This window comes from Bos javanicus, chromosome 8 (assembly GCF_032452875.1).
Source record: "Bos javanicus breed banteng chromosome 8, ARS-OSU_banteng_1.0, whole genome shotgun sequence".
NCBI lineage: Eukaryota > Metazoa > Chordata > Mammalia > Artiodactyla > Bovidae > Bos > Bos javanicus.
This window is the reverse complement of record NC_083875.1, coordinates 69,575,033-69,602,954: the sequence shown is the minus strand read 5'-3', so window position 1 is coordinate 69,602,954 and position 27,922 is coordinate 69,575,033. Positions and strand designations below refer to the sequence as shown.

Here is a 27,922-nt window from a genome sequence, read left to right as displayed (position 1 = left end):
TTGGTGGGTTTGGGTTGGAGCCCGAGCCTTGGCCGGGGTAGCTGGTCAGTTTCCGGCCAAGGCTGCAGGTCAATCCTGGGAAGGGCGGGCGGCCGAGCAGAGGGAGCCGGCGGCGGAGCTCTCCCCTCGGCCCGCGTTCCCCGGCGCCACCGCCACCGCCTTGTCGCCGCCGCCGCTGCAGAGTGTCGCTGCTCCGCCGCGCGCCCGCGCCCCGCGCCGCCAGCGCTTGGGAGCCAGAGCGCCGAGCCCCAGGCGGAGGAGAGGGGCGCGGGCGCGAGAGCCGCGGCGAGGGAGCCGCGAAGGGGGAAGGGGGCGGGCGGAGGGAGGAGCAGAGAGAGGGAGAAAGGGGAGGGAGAGGAGAGCGAGGGAGAGCCGGAGAGAGCGGGAGCAAAGAGCGAGAGCCGGGGAGAGGAGAGGGAAGCAGAGGAGAAAGAAAGACACACGCACGCAGAGACACACGGTCACTGGAATTCCATTAGAAAAAAGTGACACGAGCAGGGGTTAGCGGGAGAAGATTTTTTTGAATCTTTCCTCCGTCTTGTGCGAAAGAAGCGACTCGGGTCTCTCGTCCTCGAAGCTCCCACTGGATCGTTCCTAGGCGCTGACACCCGTCGGTGGATTTCTTTCTTATTTGCGTTTTATTCTGACCCCCACCCTCGCCACTTCCTTCCAGCGCTTCACTCTCAGATCGCCTCTCCCCCCACCTCCTCAGTCCCCTCCCGGGAAGCGCAGGGGAATCGGACCCGCGGGGACTCGCGCCTTCCCGGACGAGCCGAGGGAAGGGCAGACCTGCGGACCGGCTGTCGGCTTGGAGAGCACACACGCACACACACAGATACGTGTGTATTTGATTTTAGTGGGCAAGGGGGGCGTCCAGACGCGGCCCACCGCCCTCCATTCCCCCACCCCCTCCAGCCAGAGGCGAGAATCGCAGGACTCAGGATCTTCATCCGGCGGACTAGCTGGGATCTCCGCATTGGATTTGGGGCTGATTATCACTGCTTGGCTATTATTATTGTTGTTGTTATTATTTTTTATCCAAGGGAGAAAGACAGAAAAAACTGTGGGATTTATTTAACATGATCTTGGCAAACGCCTTCTGCCTCTTCTTCTTTTTAGGTGAGTACCTGCGGGAGGCGAGGACAGTGTGTCCGCGGGAGCCTGGGGGGCTGCGCTGCCGTGCGCGTTCTGGCGCCGGCGAGCAGCCTGGAACCTTGGGGGCGAGCGGGGCGCTGGCGGGGGACCGACCGGTGGGAAGAGCGCGCGGCGGGGCGAGCCGGGCCCGGGCGCAGCGGAACCGAGCGGGGCCGGCGGCGAGGATGCGGGTGGAGGGACGCGAGCCGCTGCTGGCTGCGTACGCGCAGGGTTGGGAAGGAGACTTAGAACACCCAGACCATCCCTGAGCGCACGAACGCAGACACAGTCGCTCACTCACATGCAGTGATAGCGTTCATTTCTCTCAACATAAAGGGTTCAAATTGCGGCAACTTAAGAAAAAAAAAAAAAAAAAATCCAACTCTTGATCTGGAAGAGAGAAGGGAGGGGAGAGGCTCAGGGTCGGGGAGAGGAAAATCCTGCCATCCTACCTTTCCCGGCGGCTCCTCGAGCCGATCGTGGTGGAGGGCACGGGCTTCTCCAGGAGCTCCGGGATGGACATCTGTGGGGGCAGTCCTGGCAGCCACCCCCCGCCTGCCAATCAACCCCTGGAAAAGACACCCGCTTCCCACTCTCCGAATCCCTTCCCCGCGGCTCCACTCCCTGAAACACTTTTCAAGTTTCTCCCCACCCTGTACCCTCCCTCCCGCGCAGACCCGAGCCATCTAGGTGGGCGGGAGTGGAGGATTTGAGCCGCAGTTCACAGCCTTGTCTTTGCCACCTTTGGGGCGGAGGCACCCGGTAGCTGGTGGGAAGAGATGGGAGGGAGGCCAAAGTTTGCTTCCTTGGGTGAAGAAGGAGGGAGGCTGAGGGGAAAACCTGGCCTGAACAAAGACCACTGCTCATTCTGTAAGCCCTCTCCCCCAAGGGCAGGGAAGGGAGGGCTGCCTGGTGTCCCTGAACCCCGACTGTCTTTTTCCCACCCAGAATTCCCAATCCCTAGCCCCCTTTTTATGCTGCAGGAAATCTCAGCTGCTTGGGAAGCGGGTGTAGAGGGAGCATTCTTGGGGGTGGAGGTGAGTAAAAGTGGGTGTTGGAAAGGCTGTGTGCTGACCAGGAGTCCCAGGCAAGGCTGCTGCCCCAGTAAGTGCTCCAGAGAGAGGGCAGGCTAACGGGGTGTGTGTGTGTGTGTGTGTGTGTGTGTGTGTGTGTGTGTATGTAAGGACCACACATTTGCTTCATTGTGGATGCTGCTCCTACCACCTTGGCCTGCTGTGTAGCCAGGGTGAGCCAGCCTGCCCAGATGGGTCATAAGAGCACCCTTTCCCTCCTGGAGGAGGGGAGAGGGAAGGCCTAGGAGGGAGTTAGGTGCAGGTCACAGAAAGCCATGAAGGGTGTCCTAAGAAGTGTCTTGACTAGGACCAGGGATTCAAGTCCAGTCCATGTTGATCGGGCCCTGGGCCCTTTGCCAGCCCCTCCTGCCTTCGTAGGGGCCGTGGGGCTTGGCCCAGCTCTAGGGTGTGGCCTTCACAGTCCGGCCTCAGGGAGCCAGAGGTGGCTCTTCTCAATAGTGTTCTCAGGTGGGAGGGGCTGAGGGAGGGGCTGGGATGGTTGCTCTGGGCCCCACTGTGCTCCTGCAAGCCTTTCCCGGTAACCCTCTCACTCCGAAGGGGCTATTATAAAAGCTGACCTTTTCTCCCACGGCTGGTTTGAAAACCCAGCTTTCTGGGGCCAAGAATGAGCAGGGCCAAGAAGAAAAGAAAATTGTATTTCAGGAAAAGCAGCCAGACTGCTTGCTCCTGAACTGCACACATCCCAGGCCAGCAGGGCTCCCAGGTGTGGATGATAGTCCCTTAGTCGTCTCCAGTCCAGCCCCCCAGGCTGCAGAGGTGGGGGTCCCAGCCGAGGGGCCTGAGGAGAGACTGTTCTCCTGAGCCTGTGTAGGTGTGCCTGGGGTCCTGTTCAGAGATGCCTCCCTGGTGTCTGTGACCCTGGTGGGGGTGGGGATGAGAGGAGGAAAAGCGGCAGGGGGGGCGGCCACATCCTTTCAGTTCCTTTCTCTGGAGAAGCCCCTTCTCAAAGCTGGGGTGCGTGTTGCCTAAGTGACCACAGGACATTGAAAGGCTCTGGGTTAGGCCAGCCGAGAACTAGGGATATGTTGGTTGTTAAGGAAATTTCAGCCCCAGGGCCCTTGCCTGGCAAGGAGCCCACAGTTGGGAGTTGGTTGGAAAGTTGGCTTTGGGGAGAGGCTTTTCTGGAGCTTGAGAAGTGGGGTGGGCGTTTTCAGTCAGGGATAGAGTGAAGCACGTTCCTAGGAGCAGGGGCCTTCGGTGTACTCCTCCCAAGGTTCTGAGTGAGGTCTGGGCGTGGGCATGCCTTCCTGGCCCAGCCATCCTGACCTCCAGTGTTGACAAACCCAGAGAGAAAGTGAGATGGGGACAGTGATGGGAGTGGGGACCAGGGTTGGTCAGAGAGCCCACCTCCCACTGGTATTCTCCCTCTCATCGGGGCATTTGATGTACCTGGGCGGTTGTAGGTCTCTGTGGTCTCACAGTCCCTGCTGTGTCTCCAAAAGCTGTTCCACATGTCTGTGCTTTCCTTGAGAGATCCAAGTTTTCTCCTGATCTAGAACCTGGAAACATCACCAGAATGCCTTCCAACCTTTACTCACCTAGAATTCTTGGCCAGAGGCACCAGGTTGCCATGATTTCTTTCTCTGGCTGGACTTCTTGGTTTTGGGGGTCATGGGACCACCGAGAAGAGTCAGGGGTAGGTGGTGGTCAGGGAGTTTGGTTGGAAAATGCACTGACCTTCCTATGGAACATCTCTCTGCCCAGGAGCTGAAAGGAAGAGGGAAGCCCTTGCTTTAGGCAGAGGAGCCCAGGACTCTATAAGGATGTCTCTTGGGGCTGTAGACCCACCTGTAGGGCAGGAAGGAAGTGTCCTTATTGCCCCAGTTCCCTAGGCTAGTGTGCTGACGTTTAAGCCTGGGGAGGAGGCCACCTTCTCGTTTTATCTCCCGCTGTGCAGCCTCAGGTAACGCCAAGGTGGAAGAGGAGACGCCTGCTGGGATGCTGGGGTGAGGAGAGTCAGTGGAAGGCCCAGGGCTGGGCCAGTCCTAAGGCTCCAGCAGGCTGGCTACCTGGTTGGCTAGGTGGGACGGCAGGTACAGGTGAGGCCGGGTCAACAGAGCTGATCCTGGAGGGCCCTGTTGCACACGAGTCCTGCAGAGACCCAGGAGTTTGCTGAAGCCTGGCAATAAAGCCCGCGCCTGGGCTTGGGTGGGAGGGCGCTTCTCCATCCTACCCTGGGCAGATGCCTTATGTCTATGCCCACATTCCATGCTGGTTTCTTTAGTGGTCTTGCTCAAGCCTGGCCATAACTGTCAGCTCCTCCTGTCCTGAGGTAGAGGTCTGGTCAGCTAGAGAAAGAAAGTCTTTTGTTGTGGACCCTGAGGTTTTCTCCACCCCAGGCCCACCCCCTGCTCTCTTGGTGGGATAGGCCTGGTCCGCCAGGAGTTCATTTCTAGATGCGTTTCCCCTCCATGGCCCCGTGGGTAGTGACAGGGTTGCAGTGCAGTACGTTGCCTCTAGGTGTCGCTGTCTCCCTGTGCTAGCTGCTCCCTGAGCAGGGCCTCTTGGGAGAAAGGAGTGAGAAGTGGGAGTTCTCGGTCAAAATGGAGGAGACTCTTTGGGATTAGGGGATGGGGGAGACTTCTGCCTAAGATCTTATTATGTTTCGGGGCAGAATGGAGTGCGGAAACCCCCCCATCACTCTTCTGGTCTTGGAAAATTCAGTCTTGGCTCCGGGCCATGGCATGGCCTTTTTGTGGGGCAGGATCTGAGTGAGGGGCTTGGAGGGGACCAGGGGACTGGGATGATGTCTGTTTGGGGAGCTTGCTTTTGGAAGGACCAAGCGGCCCTTTCTGTACCTTTCCCTTCCGTATCTCCTTCCCGGACCCCTTCCTTTTCGAGGACTGTGGGTTTGGACACTGGAGGCCATGCTGGGGAGGCGAGGGTCCATGTGCGAGGCCAGGGTCCACTTGCAGCTGACTTATTACTTGGCTTCTGGAAAGAAGGAGAAACAGAGGGGAGAGGGTATCAAGGAAGGGTGGGGAGGAGAGGAAAGAAAGAGGAAAAGAAATGAGAGAGAGAAGGAGACAGAGACAGAGAGAGGTATCTGTGGGCGTGGTGGGATGGAGTTGCTTGGGCCCCAGCATTTTTTGGGGGGCTGGGGTGGAACTTGTCTCCATGGTGGATTTTGTCTCTGTTGGACAGGATGGTGTGGAGGGCCGGGTCCCCCAGAGGAGTGCTTCCCTCTGAGCTCTCCTCAGACCTCAGGCTTGTCTGTCCCTGTTTCCTTATGAAGTCTGGGGACTCAAAATGGACAGACTGGGGGTCGGAGGGGCCGTTTTAGCCTGGGTGTGACCTTGAGTTGTCACGTCCCTTCTTTGGGCCTCAGTTTTCTGAGGGTGGAACGCGAGGACTGATCTGGTCTTTGAGAGCCTAACAGGCTGTGAGAGTTAACCAGTCAGCCTAGCTGGTTCCTTGGCCAGACCTGTTTGGACCTGAGGTTGCTGGCAGGAGGCCTGGCTACTCTGAAACTGAGATCTCCCCTTGGCCTGCCCTAGGAGGCCCATCAGCCGCCAGCTCTCTGCTGAGGCTGAGGGATCCTTCTCTGGACTCCTGGCATCTTAGACCGTCTGTGGTCTGGCTGGGGCCTCTGGCTCTTCTGGGCTGTGCTCCTGGGCCCAGGGCCGTGGAAGGAACCAGAAAAGGGTCATGTAGGGCCAGGGCCGAAGACAACTTTTCTCCTTTGGGGTCTGAGGAGAGATGGTGGTATCTTGGGCCCCTTTAGCAGCACTTACTCTGACTTGCTGGGGCAGGCAGCCTTGAATCGGCCTTGCTGTGTTGAATAGAACCGGTGTGACTCTCCCAGAAGGGCCCCCAGGCCTGCCTCTGGGGTCGGAGACTGCGGCCCTCATTCATGCTTGTCTTCCCTCCCCACCACCCAGACGAGACCCTCCGCTCTTTGGCCAGCCCTTCCTCCCCGCAGGGCCCCGAGCTCCACGGCTGGCGCCCCCCAGTGGACTGTGTCCGGGCCAATGAGCTGTGTGCGGCCGAATCCAACTGCAGCTCCCGCTACCGCACGCTGCGCCAGTGCCTGGCCGGCCGGGACCGCAACACTATGCTGGCCAACAAGGAGTGCCAGGCAGCCCTGGAGGTGCTGCAGGAGAGCCCGCTCTACGACTGCCGCTGCAAGCGGGGCATGAAGAAGGAGCTGCAGTGCTTGCAGATCTACTGGAGCATCCACCTGGGGCTGACCGAGGGTAAGGCCGGCCAGGGTCCTGGGTTCAGCGGGAGGGCCTGGTAACGGGATGGACTGGCCCGCTGTGTCTCTCTCCACCTCCTGGGCAACCTAGCACCCAGAGGAGGTAATCATCTGACCTGGAGAGGGGGGGCGCAGATGTTGCTGGAGAGACAGACCAAGGAGGAGCTAGGGAGGAGAAAGGGTCAGGGTGGTGGAATGAGAGGGGATGGGGGTCTGGATGGGGAGTGGACCAAGGCTGGCTGGCTGGCTGTGTGTCGCGGTAACAAGGGCAGGTGAGGCCAGAGTGCCCAGGTGGATGGAGAAAAGCACAGAGGAGAGAGAAGGGACTGGCTGCGTGCGGGCGGAGCTGTGAGGTTTGCATGTGAGCAGACCAGCCCCTGCCACTCTCTGCTGCCCCTCTTCTGCCTGCCTGCTTCCAGGAGGCCTGCCCTTCTGGTAGCTTCCTGACCCCTGACCTGTCTTAGGCACCATCAGCAGGGATTGGAGGGCACGTGGGCAGCAGGTCCCAGAGCCCTGGGCAAGCCCTCCTCCAATTTCCAAGGCCAAACCTGTAAGCCTCTCAACCACCTCCCCCATTTCCTCCGCCTCCAGACTAGGGTGTGGAGGATTTGCAGGCCTCCTGGGTCAGACATTCATTTATTAATTCAACAGCTGTTTACTGGGAGTTTCCTGGCTGCTAGGCATTAATAGTCCAGAGCAGCTGGGGCAGCATTTGCCTTTGTGGAGCTCCTCTTCTCGGGGGACACAGATAAGTCAGGGACTTTCTGTCATTTGGTGATGTAGTGAGTGCTGTCGGAAAGCACTGGGGGCTCTGGAAGAGCCAAAGAAGGGCATCTAACCCCTTTTTGCAAAATCTAGAGAGCCTTCCTGAAAGAGGCGGGCTTCAGGCTGAGACTAAAGAGTGAGGTGCAGTTATTTCGTGAAGGCATGTGGGGAGAGTGTGGGAGGTGGGGGACAGAGCTTGGGCAAAGGGCAGCAGGTAATGCAGGTTAGCTGACCTTCCTTACAGACACGCAGGTAACTCAGTGGTGCTAAGTTGCTTTAGTCGTGTCTGACTCTAGCCCACCAGGCTCCTCTGTCCATGGGATTCTCCAGGCAAAAATACTGGAGTGGGTTGCCATGCCCTCCTCCAGGGGATCTTCCCGACCCAGGGATTGAACCCTCATCTCTTCTGTCTCCTGCATGACAGATGTGTTCTTTACCACTACCGCCACCTAGAGGCAAGTGGAGTGGGGATGGAGGAGGAGAGATGGGAGGGGTTTGGATCTGGTGGGCAGCACCCCTTGGAGGTTTTATGTGATGATCTGTGCTTCAGGAAAAAGTTCACATGGTTCCAACAGGAGAGCAGATTGGAGAGACTGTTTGGAGGCCACTGCTGTGGTGCAGGCCAGGAACGTGGCGGCTGAACGAGGACAGTGGTAGGAAAGAAAGATCTAAGAGCTGCCCAGGAGTTGGAATCAACAGGTCTTTGTGAAAGGCCCGAAGAGTCAGGGAGGGCCCCCAGGCTTCTGTCTGGGGCAGCTGAGTGGCTGAGGGGGCTCCTCACGGCAAAGGTGTTGAGTCGGGGGAGGGCTGGAGATATGCGTTTGTTTTGGAGTTATATGCCCCTCATCGGCCCTGCCCTATAGACAGCTGGGCGTGCAGGGCTGGGGCTCAGGTGAGGAAGGGGGACTGGACTTAAGGATTGAGACGTCATGAGCAAGGACTTCCTTGGAAGTGATAAAGACTCCGACTTTCAATGCAGAGGGTGTGGGTTTGATCCCTCGTTGGGGAACTGAGATCTCACATGCTGCAGGGTGTGGCCAAAAATAAATAAAAATGTGGTAAATCAACTACAATAAAAAATAAAAAAGAAGTCACCAGCAGCCTGCAGGTGGTAACTGGGGCCAAGGGATTGGGTACAGTCACACTGGGAGGAGGTCAGGAACTGAACTACTGGGATCACTGCCATTGAAAGATGGGCTGCAGGGGTGATGAGGAGGCTGTGGGGGTGAGGTGGGAGGGAGCCCCTTGGGAGGAGCTCACTGTCAGAAGGAAGGAGGATCAACAGCCTCCAAGACTTCAGGCCGGACAGGAGAGGGATGGAGAGTGTACCTGGTGCCCTTGGGGAGACTCCTTAGGTGGCCACTGGGAGCAGAAGCCTGCTTAGCGGGGTGCCTGGGAGCTGGGGAACTGGGAATGATGACTGTGGACAACTTCTTGAATTTTGGTGTGAATATACAGGGCTTCGGCAATGGCACCCCACTCCAGTACTCTTGCCTGGAAAATCCCATGGGCGGAAGAGCCTGGTAGGCTGCAGTCCATGGGGTCGCTAGAGTCGGACACGACTGAGCGACTTCACTTTCACTTTTCACTTTCATGCATTGGAGAAGGAAATGGCAACCCACTCCAGTGTTCTTGCCTGGAGAATCCCAGGGATGTGGGAGCCTGGTGGGCTGCTGTCTATGGGGTTGCACAGAGTCGGACACGACTGAAGTGACTTAGCCGTAGCCGTCCCAGGTGGCTCAGGGGTAAAGAACTCACCTGACAATGCAGGAGACAAAAGAGATGTGGTTTCACTCCCTGGGTGAGGAAGATCCCCTGGAGGAGGGCATGGGAACCCACTCCAGTATTCTTCCCTGGAGAATCCCGCGGACAGAGGAGCCTGGCAGGCTATAGTCCATGTGATCGCAAAGAGCTGGACATGACTGAAGCCACTTAGCAAGCATGTGAAGATAGAGAACAAAGGATGACTTTTTTAAAAAAGAGAGTCGACTAGTTTAAATTCTAAAGTAGGACAGAAGCAATGGAGAGGCTGAGGTTAAGAAGAGAGAGGGGTGTGATGTGGAACTGTGCCCTTAGGGGAGGGGAGGTGTCAGCCTGGAATCTGAGGGTCATCAGCCCGCCTCCCCTGCCCCAGCTGCTGGAGGGGCAGGAGGAAGCTGGGCCCAGGGTGGAGCCTGGATAGTGATGAGTTCCTGACCAGTGGCTCAGAAGTTTCAAATTTGTCCTAAAATTAGGAATAAACAGGCTTGGAATTATTAACAGTATTACCACCATTAGTAACATAGTAATTCCTCATGAACTGAGTGGTGACTTCTCTGTTGCTGGCAACCTGGAGTCCTAGAACTTGAAATTAGCAAAGAGAGGGAACTAGCCACAGAGAGGGGCGCTCTGTTCTCTGTGAGATAAGGGGCTGGCTTCCTCCTACCCTCCCAGGCTGACTCCATGCACAGAATACATATTTATCACAAAGAAGACTTATTTAACTTCTTACAAAACTCACATAACAGAAACTGACAAATCCATGTTGCTGTTTAGTTGCTCAGTCGTGTCTGACTCTTTTGCGACCCCATGGACTGTAGCCCTCCAGGTTCCTCTGCCCTGGGATTTCCCAGGCAAGAATACTGGAGTGGGTTGCCATTTCCTTCTCCCCATGCACAGAACAGTAAGGGCCCCAATTCAGGAAGCCGGTTTGTTTAGGTTTTTGCTTTCTTTCCACGGCCTTTGGTTTCAACCCAAGGGAGACTGGGCAGAAGGTGGGTGGGCTTGCTGTAGGTGCAGAATGGGAAGGGAGGGGATAGAAGAGTTTAGGGCTAGAGAGCTGGATGGGCCACTGGAGACCCTTCCCATTGGACTGGCACCCTCAGCATCACCACATCAGCGCACTGGGGACCTTGCTTGGAGCTGGGTGGTGAGGTGTTTTGATGACAACAGAAAGCATAATATGCATTTTATGCTGCCTTCTGCCACGTCTTCAAGGCCCCTTCAACCCAAGAGGGCTCTGACTGTAGAGTCTCTGGATCCCAATGCTTGAGATGGTTTGTTGGTTCATTTACTCAACAAACATCTGTTAAATACCTACTGTGTGCTTCAGAGGGCGAGAGCACTGAGGAAGCCTTGGGCCCTGTGTGGGCACCTGTAGTCTGGGAGGCCCTTCTTTGGGTCCACTCTAGAAAGTCAGGCCCCTGCTTTTCTCCTTCCTCAGAACCATGCTCCCTACCCCTTGCAGACTGCTCAGTCCCCTCCCCTGGGTCTTTGGGCCAGTGGTTTCTGTTCGGGGCTGACTGGGGAACCCGGAGGCCTTTTATTAGTAACAGCAGGTGGTGTTCCTCCGAAGGACAGAGTCTTCCTGAGAGGGGGCTCTTCCTGGAGTGGGAAGAGTGGTCTCCCGGGAAGATGCAGGCACTTCCTCCCTATTCCTTGTGCGTGTGTGTGTGCTAAGTCACTTCAGTTGTGTCCAACTCTTTGCAATCCCGTGGACTGAGCCCACCAGGCTCCTCCATCCATGGGATTCTCCAGGAAAGAATACTGCAGTAGGTTGCCATGTCCTACTCCAGGGGATCTTCCTGACCTTAGCATTTTGATAACCTGACTTGGGTCTGGACGGGTGAGGGGATCAAGGAGTGGAGAGACTCATGTGGGTTTGCACTTAGATTCTCGCTTCTCCAGGGTCCCTGCTGGTGGATGCAATTCCTACAGACTTAGTCCCACCTTTTGCCTCTGAGAGAGAGGCCCTACCTGTCACCTCCCCACCTGAGGCTGAGCTCACTGCATGGACTGAGGACCTCAGCAGTCCATGTGTGGGCAGAGCTGGGAGCTGAACTCTCAGACAGTCCCAACTGCCAAGGGCCTTGAGATCATTCTAGCAGGAGGCTGAGATGCAGAGAGGTGTGGTAGGCCTCACAGGGCACACAGCAAGCTGCTGGTGGGACCAGACCCTGGACTCTTCTAAGTAGACCCCTTTCCACTGTCCTGGAAAGCAGAGACATCACTTGGCCAACAAAGGTCCATATAGTCAAAGCTATGGTTTTTCCAGTAGTCACGTATGGATGTGAGAGTTGGACCATAAGGAATGTTGCTGCTGCTGCTGCTAAGTCGCTTCAGTCGTGTCCAACTCTGTGCGACCCCATAGACGGCAGCTCACCAGACTCCCCCGTCCCTGGGATTCTCCAGGCAAGAACACTGGAGTGGGTTGCCATTTCCTTCTCCAATGCATGAAAGTAAAAAGTGAAAGTGAAGTCGCTCAGTCATGTCCGACTCTTAGTGACCCCATGGATTGCAGCCCACCATCCATGGGATTTTCCAGGCAAGAGTACTGGAGTGGGGTGCCATTGCCTTCTCTGAAGGAAGGTTGAGTGCCAAGGAATTGATGCTTTCGAACTGTGGTGCTGGAGAAGACTCTTGAGAGCCTCTTGGACTGCACGGAGATCAAACCAGTCTATCTTAAAGGAAATCAACCCTGAATATTCATTGGAAGGACTGATGCTGAAGCTGAAGCTCCAGTACTTTGGCCAATTGACATGAAGAGCCAACTCATTGTAAAAGACCCTGATGCTGGGAAAGACTGAGGGCAGGAGGAGATGGGGGTGACAGAGGATGAGATGGTTGGATGGCATCATTGACTCAATGGACATGAGTTTAAGCAAACTCCGAGAGACAGTGTAGGACAAGGAAGCCTGATATGCTGCAGCCCATGGGGTCACAAAGAGCTGGACACAACTGAGTAACTGAAAAGTGACCACTGCCCTGGGGGAGAGCTGTGGCCTTGAGCTCGTCTTCCCCTCTGCCATAACCGCCCCCGTAATCACCAGTATTTACATTGGGGTGAGGGGAGGGATGTCACTGTTGGCTGCACAGGGCACTTGAGACCAGGCTTCTTGCCTCCTCCAGTGGCAATGCTGAAGTTCAAGGTCATCCTGCTTCTGCAAATGTGAAGTGCACAGGGTTCTCCCTACATGTCCTCTCCCAGCTCGTGGGCCTGGAGTCTGACATCCTGCATTTGACTTCAGTCTTGCTGCCAGGCAGACCTCAGATTTCCTGATGGTGAATTCTGCTGCAGGAGCAGGCAAGGAGAATTGATTTAAATAGGATGGGCCCCTCCCAACCAGTCATGGAAGAGGCTCTTTTTCCCCAGAGATCCATCCCCTGGGCCAATCAGTCATACTAGCCCATCTGTACCCAGGCACAGTGCTGTGTCAGATGCTATAGGGAAGGACAGGCCCTGCTGTAGGGAAGTGGTCCAGCCAGGAGAAGACAGCTCTGTGAAAAGTATGCAAGAGTTGTTTAGTCGCTCAGTTGTGTCCAACTCTTTGCGATCCCATGGACTACAGCACACCAGGCTTCCCTGTCTGTCACTATTTCCCTGAGTTTGTTCAGACTCATGTCCATTGAATTGGTGATAACATCCAACCATCTCATCCTCTGCTGCCCACTTCTTTTGCCTTCAGTCTTTCCTAGCACCAGGGTCTTTTCCAATGAGTCAGCTCTTCGAATCAGGTGGCCAGAGTTTTGGAGCTTTAGCCTCAGTCCTTCCAATGAATCTTCAGGGTTGGTAGTACTTGTTTAAGAATTTGGTTTCGGTAACACTTTTTATTTTTGGAGGCAGTATTCATACTGGTTAAGTACTTGGACTCTGGAGCCAACAGCCTGGATTTGAAACTTAGCTCTGCCACTCACCGGCTGTGTGTTTTGGGCAAGTGCTGTAGCATCTCCATGCCCCAGTCCCTGATCAGAAAAATAGGGAGAATAATAGTGCCTAGCCCCTGGGGAAATTAAGAGGATTAAATGAGTTAGTACATCTAAAGCACTTCTAATAGTGCCAGTATGAAGAAAGCACAACATAACCTCATCGTTATTACAAAAGCACTTCCTAAGTTCTCTTGTTATTTGTTTGCACCAGCTAGCATGGCTGGTACGCTCCACCCCCCGCCCCCTTCAGGGAGTTTCTCCAGTGCTGGTGGGCAAAGGGGAGGATGCTGAGATCTTGCAAGCCCATGATGGCCCTGCAGGCCCCGGGGGGGAGGTGGGGTTGGAGACAGGCCTGGACCAAAGAGTCATCTTTGGATTAGGCAGATACCAGTGGGCACCCCCTGTGCATAAGGCGCCCTGTGTGCTGGATCGGGTGGGGCCTAAGGGTGTTCTTGTGAGATACAGTGAAGGGTGGGGCCACTTCTCAGGGGGCATGCTCTTCCTTCATGTCCTCTGGGGGGGGGGGTCTGTACCCTTTTTTTGGGGGGTCATCCTAGTATAGTGGAGAGATGCCCCTTCATGTCCTCTGGGGGGGTCTGTACCCTTTTTTGGGGGGTCATCCTAGTATAGTGGAGAGATGCCCCTTCATGTCCTCTGGGGGGGTCTGTACCCTTTTTTGGGGGGTCATCCTAGTATAGTGGAGAGATGCCCCTTCATGTCCTCTGGGGGGTCTGTACCCTTTTTTGGGGGGGTCATCCTAGTATAGTGGAGAGATGCCCCTTCATGTCCTCTGGGGGGTCTGTACCCTTTTTTGGGGGGTCATCCTAGTATAGTGGAGAGATGCCCCTTCATGTCCTCTGGGGGGTCTGTACCCTTTTTTTGGGGGTCATCCTAGTATAGTGGAGAGATGCCCCTTCATGTCCTCTTGGGGGGGTCTGTACCCTTTTTTGGGGGGTCATCCTAGTATAGTGGAGAGATGCCCCTTCATGTCCTCTGGGGGGGGGGTCTGTACCCTTTTTTGGGGGGTCATCCTAGTATAGTGGAGAGATGCCTTGTCCCTGGACCAGCAGAGAGCCAGTCAGGGGCTAGCCTGTGGGTGACTTTGGGGCCTGGCTGAAGAAGCAGATTCCAAGACCCCCCTCCCCCGGAGGCCAGCCCCGGAGGCCGGCCCCTTCCTTCAGGTGGCCCCCTGCAGGGGTGCCACCCCCATGGACTCCTCTTTAGGTGGTGAGCTTGCCTGTGGCTCTGGGCCTCAGGTGGACAGGAAATCAATGTGTGAGGCTGTGGTCATCACCTGTCTCCCCCGCCCCCTCTGCATGCACACACAGTCTGAGTGATTATCCATTGATTTCTTCTCACCATCATGTCCGTCTCGAGGATCTTCCCTTTCCTGCTGAGGTACTGGTGGAGGGGGCAGGAGTCCCGCTGAGGTGGTGCTGGGTCTCCAGGGCAGTCATCCGCCATTTATCTGCTGTCACTCATTCACATCCTCGAGCCTCTGGTGCACCCCAGAGCCTGGGGGAGGGGCAGCAGGTGGAGGGGAAGACAGGTCGGAAGGCATACAGGAGTCACTGGTCAGGCCTCCGTCCAGTGGACCTCAGCCAGTCACTCCTGGTGACATGGTGGGAAGCAATGGGGAAATCCTGTCCCCTTAAGCTGGGGTATGGGCTTCCCAGGTGGCTCAGTGGTAAAGAATCTGCCCACCAATGCAGGAGAGGTGGGTTCAATTCCCGGGTTGGGAAGTTCCCCTGGAGAAGGAGACGGCAACCCACTCCAGTATTCTTGTCTGGAGAATCCCATGGTTAGAGGAATCTGGTGGGTTACAGTCCATGGAGTCGCAAAAGAGTCAGACATGACTGAGGATGCATGCACCCAAGTAAGCCTGGGCAGAGCCAGTCTGTTGTGATGGGAGAGGATGTTAGTGTCAGGGCCAGGTAGCTCTAGGTCTGCCATGAGGAGCTGTGTGATCTCAGGCAGGTTGCTTCACCTCTCTGGGCCACGTCAGAGCCCTCTCCTGTGAAATGAGGAAGTTGTACTAAATGACTGTTGGAGAGTCCTTTGGCTTCAAATCCTGGGATTTGTTTAATACCTGGCCTTCCATGGTGAGTATCAGGGTTCCACCTTCCCCTGTGCCTTCTTTCCAGAAGCATATAGAAGTCCTTAGAAGAGGCCGGGGCATGCAGGGAGTCATGAGAGAGCTGTATTGGGCAGTCTGATCTGCTCTGGTTGGAGAGAAATACCTTACCCACATAAAGTGTGCAAAGCTTTGGGCAGGATGTGAGCCTGGTCTGATGCGGTTCTCTCTTCCAGGCGAGGAGTTTTATGAAGCCTCACCTTATGAGCCAGTGACCGCCCGCCTCTCGGACATCTTCAGGCTTGCTTCAATCTTCTCAGGTGAGTGGGCTTGTGCTGGGGCCTTGACAGTTCTGCTCAGGTCCCCTGGGGCTGGCAGATCGAACCTTGTGGCTTGGGTGAGATGTCCTCTCGCCAGTAAGCCCCTGAACACCTCCAAATCTGGGGTCTTCATCTGTAAAGAGAAAACCATGACACCTTCCCCCTTTCTCACCACCACCGAGGTTGTGTGTGGCCTAAAGCATTTATGGGAATGGCCTAGAATGACCTGCCATGCAGGAGGTCTTGAATCTGACATCTGGTATTGCTTTCCCATTTTGTCACTCATCTTGCCTGGCTGGGTCCTTTCCAGCTGTTCTACTTTGGTAAATTTGCTCAGCCTCTCTGTGCCTCAGTTTGCTCTTTGGTGCAGAGGGGAGGGCACCTATCTTGTTGGATGGCCGTAGGGTCAGAATGAACCAATGGTTGACCATGGCTGAGCATGTTGCTGGGCTTGTGGGAGCTGTTAGTTGAGGTGGCCTGTGTTCCTGTCACCATCGTCCATTCTGTTCAGAAATTCTTGTCTCCCCTGGGCGTTCTGCTTCTGAAATCCCTCTGAGGAGAGCCTCTGCTTCCTGGCCACTCCTGCCTCAGGCTGCCTAGGGAGTGAGAGGCTCAGTTGAGCTCCAGTTTGCTTGCCATGGTCTGTGTGTAGGAGCCCCGTGAGTTTTTTTGGTTCTTTCTTCTTGACCTTGTTCCCTCTGGCTTTTGGGTGACCAATGGGTCTAGGGCAGCCTACCTCTACTTGGGCACTGGGGAGGGCCTTCTGGTCTTGGGAATTCTGTGGAGGCTGGGATGAGCTTTCTGGAGTCACCAGTCGTGCTTAAAGAGGACCAGGGTGGGCTTTCTCACCGAGACCTGTGAGTGTAGGGCCCCAAATCTCAGGCTTCTGGCACTTTGTGACTGTGAAACATTCTGAAGTTTCTTTTGCTCTAAACCAAGGTTTCTCAACAGCAGTGCTGTTGCCATTGACCTGGGTAATCCTCTCTGTGGCAGAAGCTGTCCTGTGTATGGTGTTTAGCAACATCCCTGGCCTCTACTCACTGGATTCCTGGAGCAGCCCCGCAAACTGTGACAACCCAGTGCGTCTCCAGACACTGCCACTTGTCCCCTGAGGGGAACAGTCACTGCCAGTTGAGAAGCAGAACTCTAGACTGAAATGAAAGACTCTCTAGCGAGACCCTGGGCCCTTTCCAATGAAGAATCCAGGACAGTATTTCCCAAATTTTTCTTTTTTTTCATTGTTGCCCCTTTAAGGAGAAAAATTAATTCTAAAGAGAGAAATAGTCTCAGTCTGCTGGGCCTGCCATAAAAGAATATCCTAGACTGGATGGCTTAAATGATGGAAGTCTATTATCTCACAGTTCTGGAGGCCAGAAGTCCAGGGTCAAGGTCTGGCAAGTTCGGTTTCTGGAGAGGGCTTGCTTCATGGTTTGCAGACAGCAGCCTTCTCACTGTGTCCTCTCAGGGTAGGGGGTGTAGATGGGTGGGAAGGATGTGGGGGATTGGAGCAGGGAGATAGAAAGAAGAGAGGGGGGAGAGACAGAGAGAAAGAGAAAGAAAGGCCTCTTCCTCTTATGAGGACACTAATCCTATTGGATCATGGCCCCATCCATATGACCTTAATTTAACCTTAATTACCTCCTAAGAGCCATGTCTTCAAATACAGTCACACTAGGGGGTTTAAGGCTTCAGCATCATGAATTTAGGGTGGGGACACAATTCAGTCCATAGCCAATGCTAAGTAATAAAATTTTGTCGGATAGGGTTGAGGTTTGGAGGGCCACATGCCACTGTCATATCTCCTTTTTTTTTTTTTTTGCTTACCCAGGAGCCCATTTTTGCTCCTTTAGGGCTGATACCCTCCTTTTCTGTTGAGAAGGCATGCTCTAAGGGATTAAGAGGTGGTGATAACACATGTACCTGGTGGGAGAAATCCTGGGACCCATGAAAAGGGAGGCAGTGGCCAAAGACGGACCATTTGGATGTGCCTTTGGCACTGGTAGTGGCGGGGATGGCGGTGGATGGGATGGTGACTTCACAGATGGTCCCTGCATGGAGTGGCCTGCCCTGGGCTCTCACTCTCACACCCTGCAATGGGGTGATGGCTGAGGTACCCATCTTGTCTCTGTTTATGGCTTTGTGATGACTCTGTGATGAGCCTTGCCCATCTCTCAGGGGCTGAACTGGCTGATGGACTGGCTGAGGCCCCCCCTAGCACAGACATTTGATTCTCACATCTCTTGATTAGTTTTGGATAGAAAACCACCTTGGGCCACTCTTTCGGAGGCAGTGCTTGGGGACTCCAGCAGATTGAGGAGGTAGTTGGCATGTGGATGCTGTGATGGGGAAATCCTAGCAACCTGACCTACCCGTTTCCTACCCCACCCCAAGCTAAGGTGCCACTGTCTGGGCGGGAGCCATTGGATTTACCTCCAGGGAAGAAATGGCTTTGGCTTGCTCCCTGGAGGTTGAAGGTCAGAGGTCTTCACCCGAGCTGGGATCTCCAGTGCTTCCTAGACTGACACTAAGTATCTTCCTGGCAGAAAATCTTTCTGTAATGGATTTGGCATTCTGCAGGACAAGGAGGTTGACAAGACAAATGAGGAGATTGCTGGTCTGCAGCTCACTCAATCTAACTGGGCCCCGCATGACCCTGGATCCCTGGGCTCTGGGGACCACTCCCCACAGTGAGGGCAAGGCTCCCCCTCATTGCGCCTGCTGCCCCTGCTTCACCCAGAGCAGCCCTCGAGTTGGTGCATGGGGTGGCTCTATCTGAGGGAAACCTGGCCACCAAGAAACCAAGCAGACCGTGGTAGGAGGCACACAGCAGAAAGAAGGCTGAGTGGGGAACTGCGAGCCTGATTCCAGCATAGTCTCTGCCACAGATCAGCTGATGGGCTTGGGCAGGTCACTTCCCTGCTCCAGACCTTATGTCTCTTTTCTGAAAAAGGAAGATGTGAGCTTAGAGCAGGCTTGACCTCATCAAGGCGCACTGACGACGGTGGTGTTATTTGACATCCATAGGATGGAGTAGAGCAGCTTGGAGCTCAGATGGTCATGGCTGTTGCCTGCCTGCCCAGGAGGCTGAGGGGTCAATATCTGGGCAGGTGTATGACCCACCTGTGGCTCGCTGGCTGGGGAGGCCCAGCCTGGGAGACCTCAGGTCCTGCACTGATGCTTCAGGATGATAAGGCTGCCGCCCAATACGATTGTATGAAGCACTGTCTCCTACCTTTCCACACATTTATATGTGGTCTTAGGCTGCCCCCTCCACCATCTTGATGTGGAAAGGCTGTGGTGAGGGGCAGAACTGGGAATTCTCCAGACTGTAATACTCCCATTTGGAACCCAGGGACTTGGGGGAGGCTGCTCTTGTATCTTTGGGGCTAAGTTGCTACTGTCTCTTTATTGATCTGTTTTCGGCTGTGTGGGGTCCTTGTTCCTCTGCGCGCTCTAGTTGCTCCTCCCCCTCTAGTTGCGGCAAGTGGGGCTACTTTCTAGTTGTGGTGCACAGGCTTCTCAGGGCTGCAAGGGGTGATGCGAACAGTGAGGGAAAGGAAATGCTTCATCTACAAGGGGTGAGGCCGTAAAAGTGAGGATGAAGGGCCTGGGCCAGGCAGTGGCTTCCCTCTCGACTGCTGGGCCATGCCTCAGGGCCAGGGAGAAGCAGCAGGCAGGGGCCTTTACGGGGCTGTCAGTGGGCACTCTCTCTGTGTTACTGGTGAGGCTGGGGGCCTCCATGGCCTTGGGCACCTGATGCAGGTGTTGCCAGATACATGGGTACAGGCGTTGCCAGATACGTGGGTTCAGTTCAGTTCAGTTGCTCAGCTGTGTCCGACTCTTTGCGACTCCATGAACTGCAGCACGCCAGGCCTCCCTGTCCATCACCAACTCCACCCACGTCCACTGAGTCGGTGATGCCATCCAACCATCTTATCCGTGGGTACAGAGTAAATTTATGCAAACTTGTCTTTTCTATAGTTGGAAGGGAACTTAGAGATCATCTAAGCCCACTCCTTACTTGGCAACAAGGGAAACTGCGGCTCCAGGTGAAGGGGTAGTCCACATCAGGATTCAGTCCTGCTTGTCCCCCTGCCCGTCATGTTCCTCAGACTTCTTCCGGTGCTTCAGCTCTAAGCCCTGGTTTCTTCTTACACAATGCTGGACTGATGGCAACACCTACCTGCTCAGGTTTTAAATCCTGTGGACAGAGGACAAGAACAATAAATGCAAATATCTGCTATTAAATTTGGGCTTCTCCAGTGGCTCAGCGGTAAAGAGCCCACCTGCCAACGCAGGAAACATAAGCGACGTGGGTTCGATCCTTGAGTCAGGAAGATCCCTGAAGAAGGAAATGGCAAACTGCTCCAGTATTCTTGCCTAGTAAATCCCATGGACAGAGGAGCCTGATGGGTTACAGCCCATCAGATTGCAAAGACTTGAACCCAACTTAGTGACTAAACAACAAAAACAACAACAAAAAATTGAGAAATTGCATGTAGATTCCTGGCCCAGTACCTGGGATATTGGACTCAAACATGTAGCTTCTTGGCCTGGAGAATTCCATGGACTGTATAGTCCATGGGGTCGCAAAGAGTTGGACACAATTGAGCAAATTTCACTTTCATGCATTGGAGAAGGAAATGGCAGCTCACTCTAGTGTTCTTGCCTGGAGAATCCCAGGGACAGAGGAGCCTAGTGGGCTCCCGTCTATGGGGTCGCACAGAGTGGGACACAACTGAAGCGACTTAGCAGTAGCAGCAGCAGAGCAACTTTCACTTTTTACAACTGACAGGTGAGTGATTTCTCCAAGGCCATCAGCGGCTCAGGCAAGGTTGTCCTGGAGCCTGTTTATGGGAGATGGTTGCATGGCTTTTGGTGACATGAGGCTCCCTCCCAGCCATGTTCATGCTGGGTGGGGGCTGCAGTGGGAGGTGGCTGGGCGATTTTTAGGGGACAGTGGGTCCCTGGGGCGCCTGCTGGGCCTCTGTGGCCTTAGCTCACTGTGATCAGGTGGGAACACAGGGTGGCTGGTGAGAGGCCTGGCTTGGGCCTTCTGTTAGTGGTTAGAGGAAGAAGTGATGGGTGGTGACAGTGTCAGTTGGCTGTGAGCGTCTGGGGTGGGCTGTCTTGCTTGGATGGAGCCAGGAGAGGCCTGAGGATGTTCTTTTTTTTTTTTTTTAAGGAAATTTTTGTTTTATTTTGTTTATTTGAGTATAGTTGGTTTATAATGTTGTTAGTTTCTGCTGTACAACAGAGTGAGTCACCTATATGTATACACATATCCCCTCCCTTTTGAATCTTCTCTCCCATCCTGCCCATCCATGTAGGTCATCACGGAGCACCAAACTGCACTCCTCAGATGTTCTTTTTTTAAAAAAGTTAATTAATTAAATTTTAATTGGAGGATAATTGCTTTACAATACTTTGTTGATTTCTGCCAGACATCAGCATGAATCAGCCATAGGTATAAGTTTGTCCTCTCCCTTCTGAACGTCCCTTCCCACCTCCCTCCCCATCCCACCGCCTCTGGATTGTCACAGAGGACTGGATTTGAGCTCCCTGAGTCATACAGTAAATTTCCACTGGCTATCTAATCTTACATATGGTAATGTATGTGTTTCCCCGCTGCTCTCTCAATTTGTCCTGCCCTCTCGTTCCCTCCCTGTGTCCACAAGTCTCTTATCTGTGTCTCCACTGCTGCCCTGCAGTTAGGTTCATCCCTACCATCTTTCTAGATTCCATACATATGCATTAAAATATGATATTTGTCTTTCTCTTTTTGATACTTTATTCTTCATAATAGGCTATTAGTTCATCCACCTTGTTAGAACTGAGTCAAATGCATTCCTTTTAGTGGCTGAATAATATTCCACTGAGTGTATGTACCACAACTTCTTTATCCATTCATCTGTCAATGGACATTTAGGTAAACAGTGCTGCGATGATCATTGGGGTGCATGCATCTTTTTCAATTATGGTTTTGTCACTCGAGTGTATGTTCCTCGGTTCTTTGTCTCGTCACAACAAAGATTTGGAGCGACGGACATTAAAGCCCTCGGTGCGTCACAGCTCTCGGGTCTTGGACAAACCGTGCTACAGCTCTTAGGCAAATCAGTGTTACAGCTCTATTTTATTTAGAAGATAGCAGGAGAGTGAGAGAGAGAGAGAGCGTGCGCGCACTCGGGAGATAGAGTCCGAGAGAAAGCGCTTTGGCTCCTCCTTTTATATGTTTTTCCCTCCACCTGGGCCTGCCCTATGCACATTGGGCTTATCCAGGAGTGCTGTTTGTTCTGCCTGAAGTTTTCACTCTGGTCCTCGGACCTTCCTTTGACCTTCCTTGTCTTTTAGCCACCGCCATTTTGGACTCCTTTTCCCTATTCTACCTACCTAACATTCCCCCCTCAAGAGATGGAAGGCCCAATTCTTTGGGAATAGGGGCATCGAGGTCTTTCTGGCTACTTCCTGCTGAGCTGGGGCGGCGAGGGGTATTGGGCCTCCCCCTCTTGCTAGTCTCAAACCTCAGAGTCCTTATAGCGGTGTCCAAGGGTGTGTGATACTTTCCGTGGTCAGCTGTAGTTTTATATCTTTGTTGAACTGACACTGCATGTTGTAGCTGGTTGACCTGGGCAGAGACAAAACAGGTTAGACAATTGACAGTACATAGAATAATCATAAGCATCATCAATATAGCATAACAAGGACTAGTAGGGACATTGGTCAATTTTAAATTCACATCGCCAGGATAGCTCAAGTCCCTCCTTGTTCAGGGATCAGAAGATCTATCTCCTGTCTGTTTTGGAGTACAGTCTCTGTCAAGCTCTGTTGGCTCCTTAGAGTTATCCTGAGAAATCTTATCCCCAGAAACCAGATTTTGGGGGTGTTCATTAGAATGGCACTCATTGGTAGTTCTGAATAGGTATCTGAGATCTCCCAGGGGCTCACAGGTGTATCAAGTGTCCTCTTCTGTTTTCTTCCATGGCTTGACTCATTAGTAGTGAATCCAGGAGTCATGTCCTGGTACCTTGACTGCTGTGGGGGTACAAAGTATTACAGGGTAGGAGCCCTTCCATGTGGGCTGGAGTTGAGCCTTTGGGGACCCATCTTTTCAGACTTTAATTAGGACTTGAGTCCCTGGAGCATACAGTGGTGACTCTTTAGAATCTTTTGGGTCCTGGTTCATACCCTACAAGCGTATATCCTGTTGGAATTGCCCAATGGCCATGGTATAAGACTGGAGGGTCTGAACCTCTGGATCTAGGAAGAGGTCATTGACATAAGCAAAAGGTCTCCCATATAGAATCTCATAAGGACTAAGACCAACCTGTTCCTTAGGGGCAATGCGGGTGCGGAGGAGAGCTATTGGTAAACCCCCTTCCATCCCAGGGAGGTCTCCTGGGTTATCTTTTTTATCACTGATTTTAAGAATTGATTGGCTCTTTCTACTTTTCCTGAAGATTGAGGCCTCCAGGCACAATGGAGATAATAAGTAATGCCCAATGCTTTCGAGACTCCTTGGGTGACCTTAGAAGTAAATGATGTCCCATTGTCACCTTGTAATGACCTGGGCAGACCAAATCTTGGAATGACTTCATGAAGCAGTTTTTTTTACCACCTCCTCAGCCTTCTCAGTCCGGGTGGGAAAGCCTTCAATCCATCCTGTGAATGTATCTATCATGACTAATAGGTATTTATACCCTTGAGAAACTGGCATCTTGGTGAAGTCCATCTGCCAGTCCTCTCCTGGGTAGGCCCCACGTCGTTGGATGGGCTGGGCCAGCTGGGGTCTTTGAGCTCCTTGGGGGTTGTTTAATTGGCAAGTGGGACAAGAGGAGACCACCTGTTTTATAGTTGTTTGGAGGCCTGTTCCTCTGAAGGACCTTTCTAGTAATATTTGGAGGGCCTTTTTCCCTAAATGAGTAGTAGCCACCGCCATTTTGGACTCCTTTTCCCTATTCTACCTACCTAACAGTTTCCTTGGGGTTTATACCCAGTAGTAGGATTGTTGGGTTATATGGTAGATTTATTTCTAGTTTTTTAAGGAATCTCCATACTGATCTCTATAGTGGCTGTATCAGTTTGCATTCCCACCAAGAGTGCAGGAGGGTTCCCTTTTCTCTGCACCTCTGGGGTGTTCTAGTTGGAGGCTCCACTGGTCCTTTTTCAGGGGCCTCAGGAGAGGAGGGAACCCTACCCTTGCCAAGAAGCTTTGGAAATGGCCCCTGAGGGACATCACCCTCCCCCTCTGTGCCCTTGTGCTTCGTTCTTATTACAGTGCTTACTCTTGCGTGCTGGGGGCACGAATATGATTGCAGTGTGATTGTTGGGCTCTGTGTCACTGCACCCACGCATCTCTGTGTTTCCCTGGGTGCCTAACACTGGCACTGACACCCATCCATGGAGGATCCTGGGCTAGAGGATGGTGGCGGACTAGAGACCTGCTGGTCCTAGTTTGAATCCTAGCTGGACCCTACTCACTGAATGACTACAGGGTGGATCAGTTGACTGAATCTCATTTTCCTCATCTGTAAAATGGAGCCCTGCAAGGATGGGTGGTGACCTCCCCAGAAGGCAGTGGAGCTCAGGAGCACCCTAGGTAGTGGCCACAGATGATGCTGCCAGGTGCTGGCGGGAGCTAGTGGTTTAGTGTGAGCTCTTAGAGCTGCACCAGGAAGGCTGGCTAAGAGGTCCAGGTGGGTCTGAGGTGCCCCATGTGGGCTGCCTGTCGGGTAGCCCTGAGGTTTAGAGAAGGACTGGGGGCTTCTGAGGGTTTCATGGAAGAGGTGGATCTCGGTGTGATGCAAGCACTACCTGAGATGCTGCTTTGAAGGGAATCAGACTGTGTCCTCACTGGATCGTTGGGGCAGGTGGACATGGCTTAGACACCCACGAGGTGGTTTATCCATGGTGCTAGTGTAGCCCTAAGAGCCCAAGGGAGGCAGCAGTAGGTGGCGCCAGGGGAAATCAGCAAAGTCTTGGAGGAGGGGAGTGGGATCTGAGGGTGACAATCCCAGCAGCATCGTGGCTCAGAGGCTACCCCCACTTCTAGGTCTCGTGGGCTCAGAGGACAGTGACTGGAGACCCTTGTGGCAGATGGAAGATTGGCCTCTCGGGGTCTCCTCCCTTGGGACTCTTGCTCAGGAATTCTCTGGGACACAGCTCAGCGTGACTGACTCGGGTTGAGTCCCTGGTGGGGTGGGGCTGAGCTGCCTTTGGGTGAAGGAGTGGCTTAGCCCTGGGCTCCAGAGTCAGTCCCCCGTGAAGGTCACCGGAGTGCATGAGTAGAGACCCGGAGAGTTGGGCTTGGCTCATTTCTCTCGGATGCCCTGCGAGGCTCTCTCCCTTCCCTGGCTCCGCTGAGGGCCCCCTTGCCCCTCCTCCCCTGAAGTTGCTGAGCTGAAGAGACAAGCATGGCCCAGCAGGTCGGCTGGTGCCTCTCAGAGGGAACTCGATCCCAAGGCAGCCCCTGTGAAGAGGCTTTGGGGACTCAGGGCAGGGGATAGCGGGGGGAACTGCAGCCCGTCTCCCTGCCCCCCGCATGGTGGCTCAGGCGATAAACTGCTTATCCTCAGGTTGTCTGCCTGAGCCGAATGCAGAAGCGTGTTATTTAAATTTCAAAATCACATTCTTCTTCTAACAGCTGTCAGAGTCTCTGAGCATCAGTGAAAATTGGGCCTTAGCTGCAGCTCTGTCACCTCTTCCACCTCCCCTTCCAGGGACAATGTGTCTGGTGGCGAGGAGAGGGTGGAGAGGGTGTGGCATGGGGAGGGGCTGTGGGGACAGGGAGAAATGGGTGGGGGGTGGTGACCCGTGACTCTGGCCATGCTGGTCAGCAGTTGGGACCGATGGGAGGAGGCCAGCTTCCCCATCCGGGTGCCAAGCGCTTCCTGTCTTCCGTTTCATTTCCTCTTCTCCCCCGGGCTCCTCCGGCCAGGAGGATTTGCTTGCAGGAGGTGTGAGCAGAGTGCCAGTGGCTTCATGTTTACTTCTCTTTGTGTCCATGAAAGAAAAAAGGAGAGAACAATATTTAACCCAATGAGAGGTTTTTTAAAGATAGAGGCTCAGGTGCTATGGTTGGGGTGAGGTCTTGGTTGGGCAAAGTGTTTCTGGTTCCCTTCAAATAGCATCTTCTAGGGGCACCTACTTGCTTCCCCGTGGGTGGATAGACAGGCTTTGCCGGCAGCGGGGGTGAGGGTGGTTCCGGGCTCACCCTGCACTCTTGGCATGCAGGGCTCGGTCCATTCCTCCCCACAACACCCTCTCCACCCCTCACCCCACCCTGGTGCCCCTCATGCTCCTCCTGACTTAGCCAGGAACTGTGCTCCTCTTATTTATCTGGGTAGAAAGCAGGATTTGAGTAACTGTTTTGGGAATGCTCCTCCTAACTAGGTCTGTCAGCATGTTCTTTTAACCCCATGGATGTGTAGAGAAAGGAACAGATCTGACTGGGGTCACATGTGTACATGTGTGTAGTGTGTAGATGGGGAGGATAAGTGTGTGTGGTGAATGCCTGGGTGGTGTGTGTGTGTGTGGTGTGTGTAGGGTGCTGTGTATATGTGTGGTGTGTATATGAGTGGTATGTGTGTGTGTGTGCAGTGTGTGTAGGGTGGTGTATGTGTGTGGTGTGTGTGTGTGTGGGATGGTGTGTGTGTGTGGGGTGGTGTGTGTGTGTGTGGTGGTGTGTATGTGTGGAGTGGGGTGTGTGTGGGTGGGTGGTGCATGGGGTGGTGTGTGTGTATGTAGAGTGATATATGCGTGTGGGGTTGTGTTTGTGTGGGGCATGTGTGTGTGTGTGTGTAGGGTGGTGTGTATATGTGTGGTATGTGTGTGTGGTGTGTGTGTGTGTGTAGTGTGTGTAGGGTGGTGTGTATACGTGGTGTGTATATGTGTGGGGTGTGTGTGTGTAGTGTGTGTAGGGTGGTGTGTGTATGTGTAGTGTGTTTAGGGTGGTGTGTGTATGTGTGTAGTGTGTGTGGGGTGGTGTGTATGTGTGGGGTGGGGTGTGTGTGTGTGTAGGGTGGTGTGTATGTGTGGGGTGGTGTGTGTATGTGTGGTGTGTATGTGTGTGGTGTATATGTGTGAGGTGTATGTTTGTGTAGTGTATGTGGGGTGGTGTGTATGTGTGGAGTGGGGTGTGTGGGGGGTGGTGCATGGGGTGGTGTGTGTATATGTAGAGTGATATATGCGTGTGGGGTTGTGTTAGTATGGGTGCGTGCGTGTGTGGTGTTGGTAGGGTGGTATGTGTGTGGGGTGGGGGGTGTGTGTGTGTAGTGTGTGTAGGGTGGTGTGTATGTGTGCGGTGTGTGTGGGGTGGTGTGTATGTGTGGGGTGGTGTGTATGTGTAGAGTGTGGTGTGTGTGTGTGTAGTGTGTGTAGGGTGGTGTGTATGTGTGTGGTGTGTATATGTGTGGTGTGTATATGTGTGGTGTGTATATGTGTGGTGTGTATGTGTGTGTGTATGTGTGTGGTGTGTGTGTAGTGTGTGTGGGATGGTGTGTATGTGTGGGGTGGTGTGTATGTGTAGAGTGGGGTGTGTGGGGTGTGTGTGTGTAGTGTGTGTAGGGTGGTGTGTATGTGTGTGGTGTGTATATGTGTGGGGTGCGCATGTGTGTGGTGTTGGTGGGGTGGTATGTGTGTGGGGTGGGGGTGTGTGTGTGTGGTGGTATGTATGTTGGGTGACATATGTGTGTGGGTGGTGTGTAAGTGTTGGGTGATGTGTGTCTATGAGTTCTGGCTGTGGCTCCCTTCTGCACGTGGAGTGGGGGGAGGGGAGGGAGGCAGGGATGGAGAGACTTGAGTGGGAATGTGGGCAGTGGTGGTCCTTCCCTTGGGGAACAGACATTGCCCTCAGGCCCTTTCTGACCTCTTAGGGAAGCCCTGGGAGTGGGGGTCAGGGGTGAATACTGAGGGATGTTAGGGGATGGAAGGCCATTCTCTGATCAACAAAAATGAACAGACTGAAACTTACTGTGAGTTTCGCGGCTTTCTACAGTCAGGAGGTTATGTTGCTGGGCTCTGGACGCTTGGTACCCATACTGCAGAGGTGTGCGTGTCAGTCCATCTCTCACGGAGCATCCCTTGCATGCCATGCCCTGATCCAGTGGACACGACAGAAGAGTCTGTTGCTCTCATGGAGCTTACATCCGATTAGCTTGAGACTAAGAAAAACCAAACAAGCCAACAAGCAAATTCTCAAAAATAAGTGAGATAGTGATGAATGCTGAGTAAGGATTAAAATACAATGAGGAGCTAATTGTCTTGTGGCTACTCTGGATTGGAAATGCCCAAGTATGATTCCCGGGAAGGATGCTGCTGTAGGAAATTCTGGGAGTGGCAGAAGGAACAGCAGGTAAAGGCCCACAGGTGGGGACCCGTGTGGTGGAGGGTGAGACTTCTGGAAGGTGGGCTGGGACAGTGATGATTTGGGAGGTGGGCACAGAGGTGGGCAGGGGCCAACTCCCTGAGATGCCGCAGGCAAGTTAAGGAGTTAAGATTTCCTTTTAAGAGCAATGAGAAACCTTTGAGGATTTCAAATACCAGCGTGGCACAGTATGATTTATGTTTTTGAAAAGGTTCTTCCTGTGCCATGGGAGGGTGGATCAGGGGGCAGGGAGAGCCTGTGAGCTGTTGCAGTGGCTCACGTGCTATGACA

General features: G+C 53.8%; 1 protein-coding gene across 2 annotated transcripts in view; it reads left to right on the top strand.

Annotated features, from left to right (window-relative positions):
• Window positions 1–320: 320 nt before the first annotated feature.
• The window catches only part of GFRA2 (GDNF family receptor alpha 2), a 108,859-nt gene continuing 81,257 nt past the window's right edge, over window positions 321–27,922 (top strand). Inside the window, exons 1-3 of one of the 2 annotated variants that reach the window (XM_061426945.1) lie at window positions 321–1,119; window positions 6,110–6,424; window positions 15,187–15,270. In XM_061426945.1, coding sequence (XP_061282929.1) covers window positions 1,080–1,119; window positions 6,110–6,424; window positions 15,187–15,270 — 439 coding nt within the window. In that variant the 5' untranslated portion in view covers window positions 321–1,079. The remainder of the gene's footprint in view (window positions 1,120–6,109; window positions 6,425–15,186; window positions 15,271–27,922) is intronic. The other variant, XM_061426946.1, reaches the window with a different exon arrangement.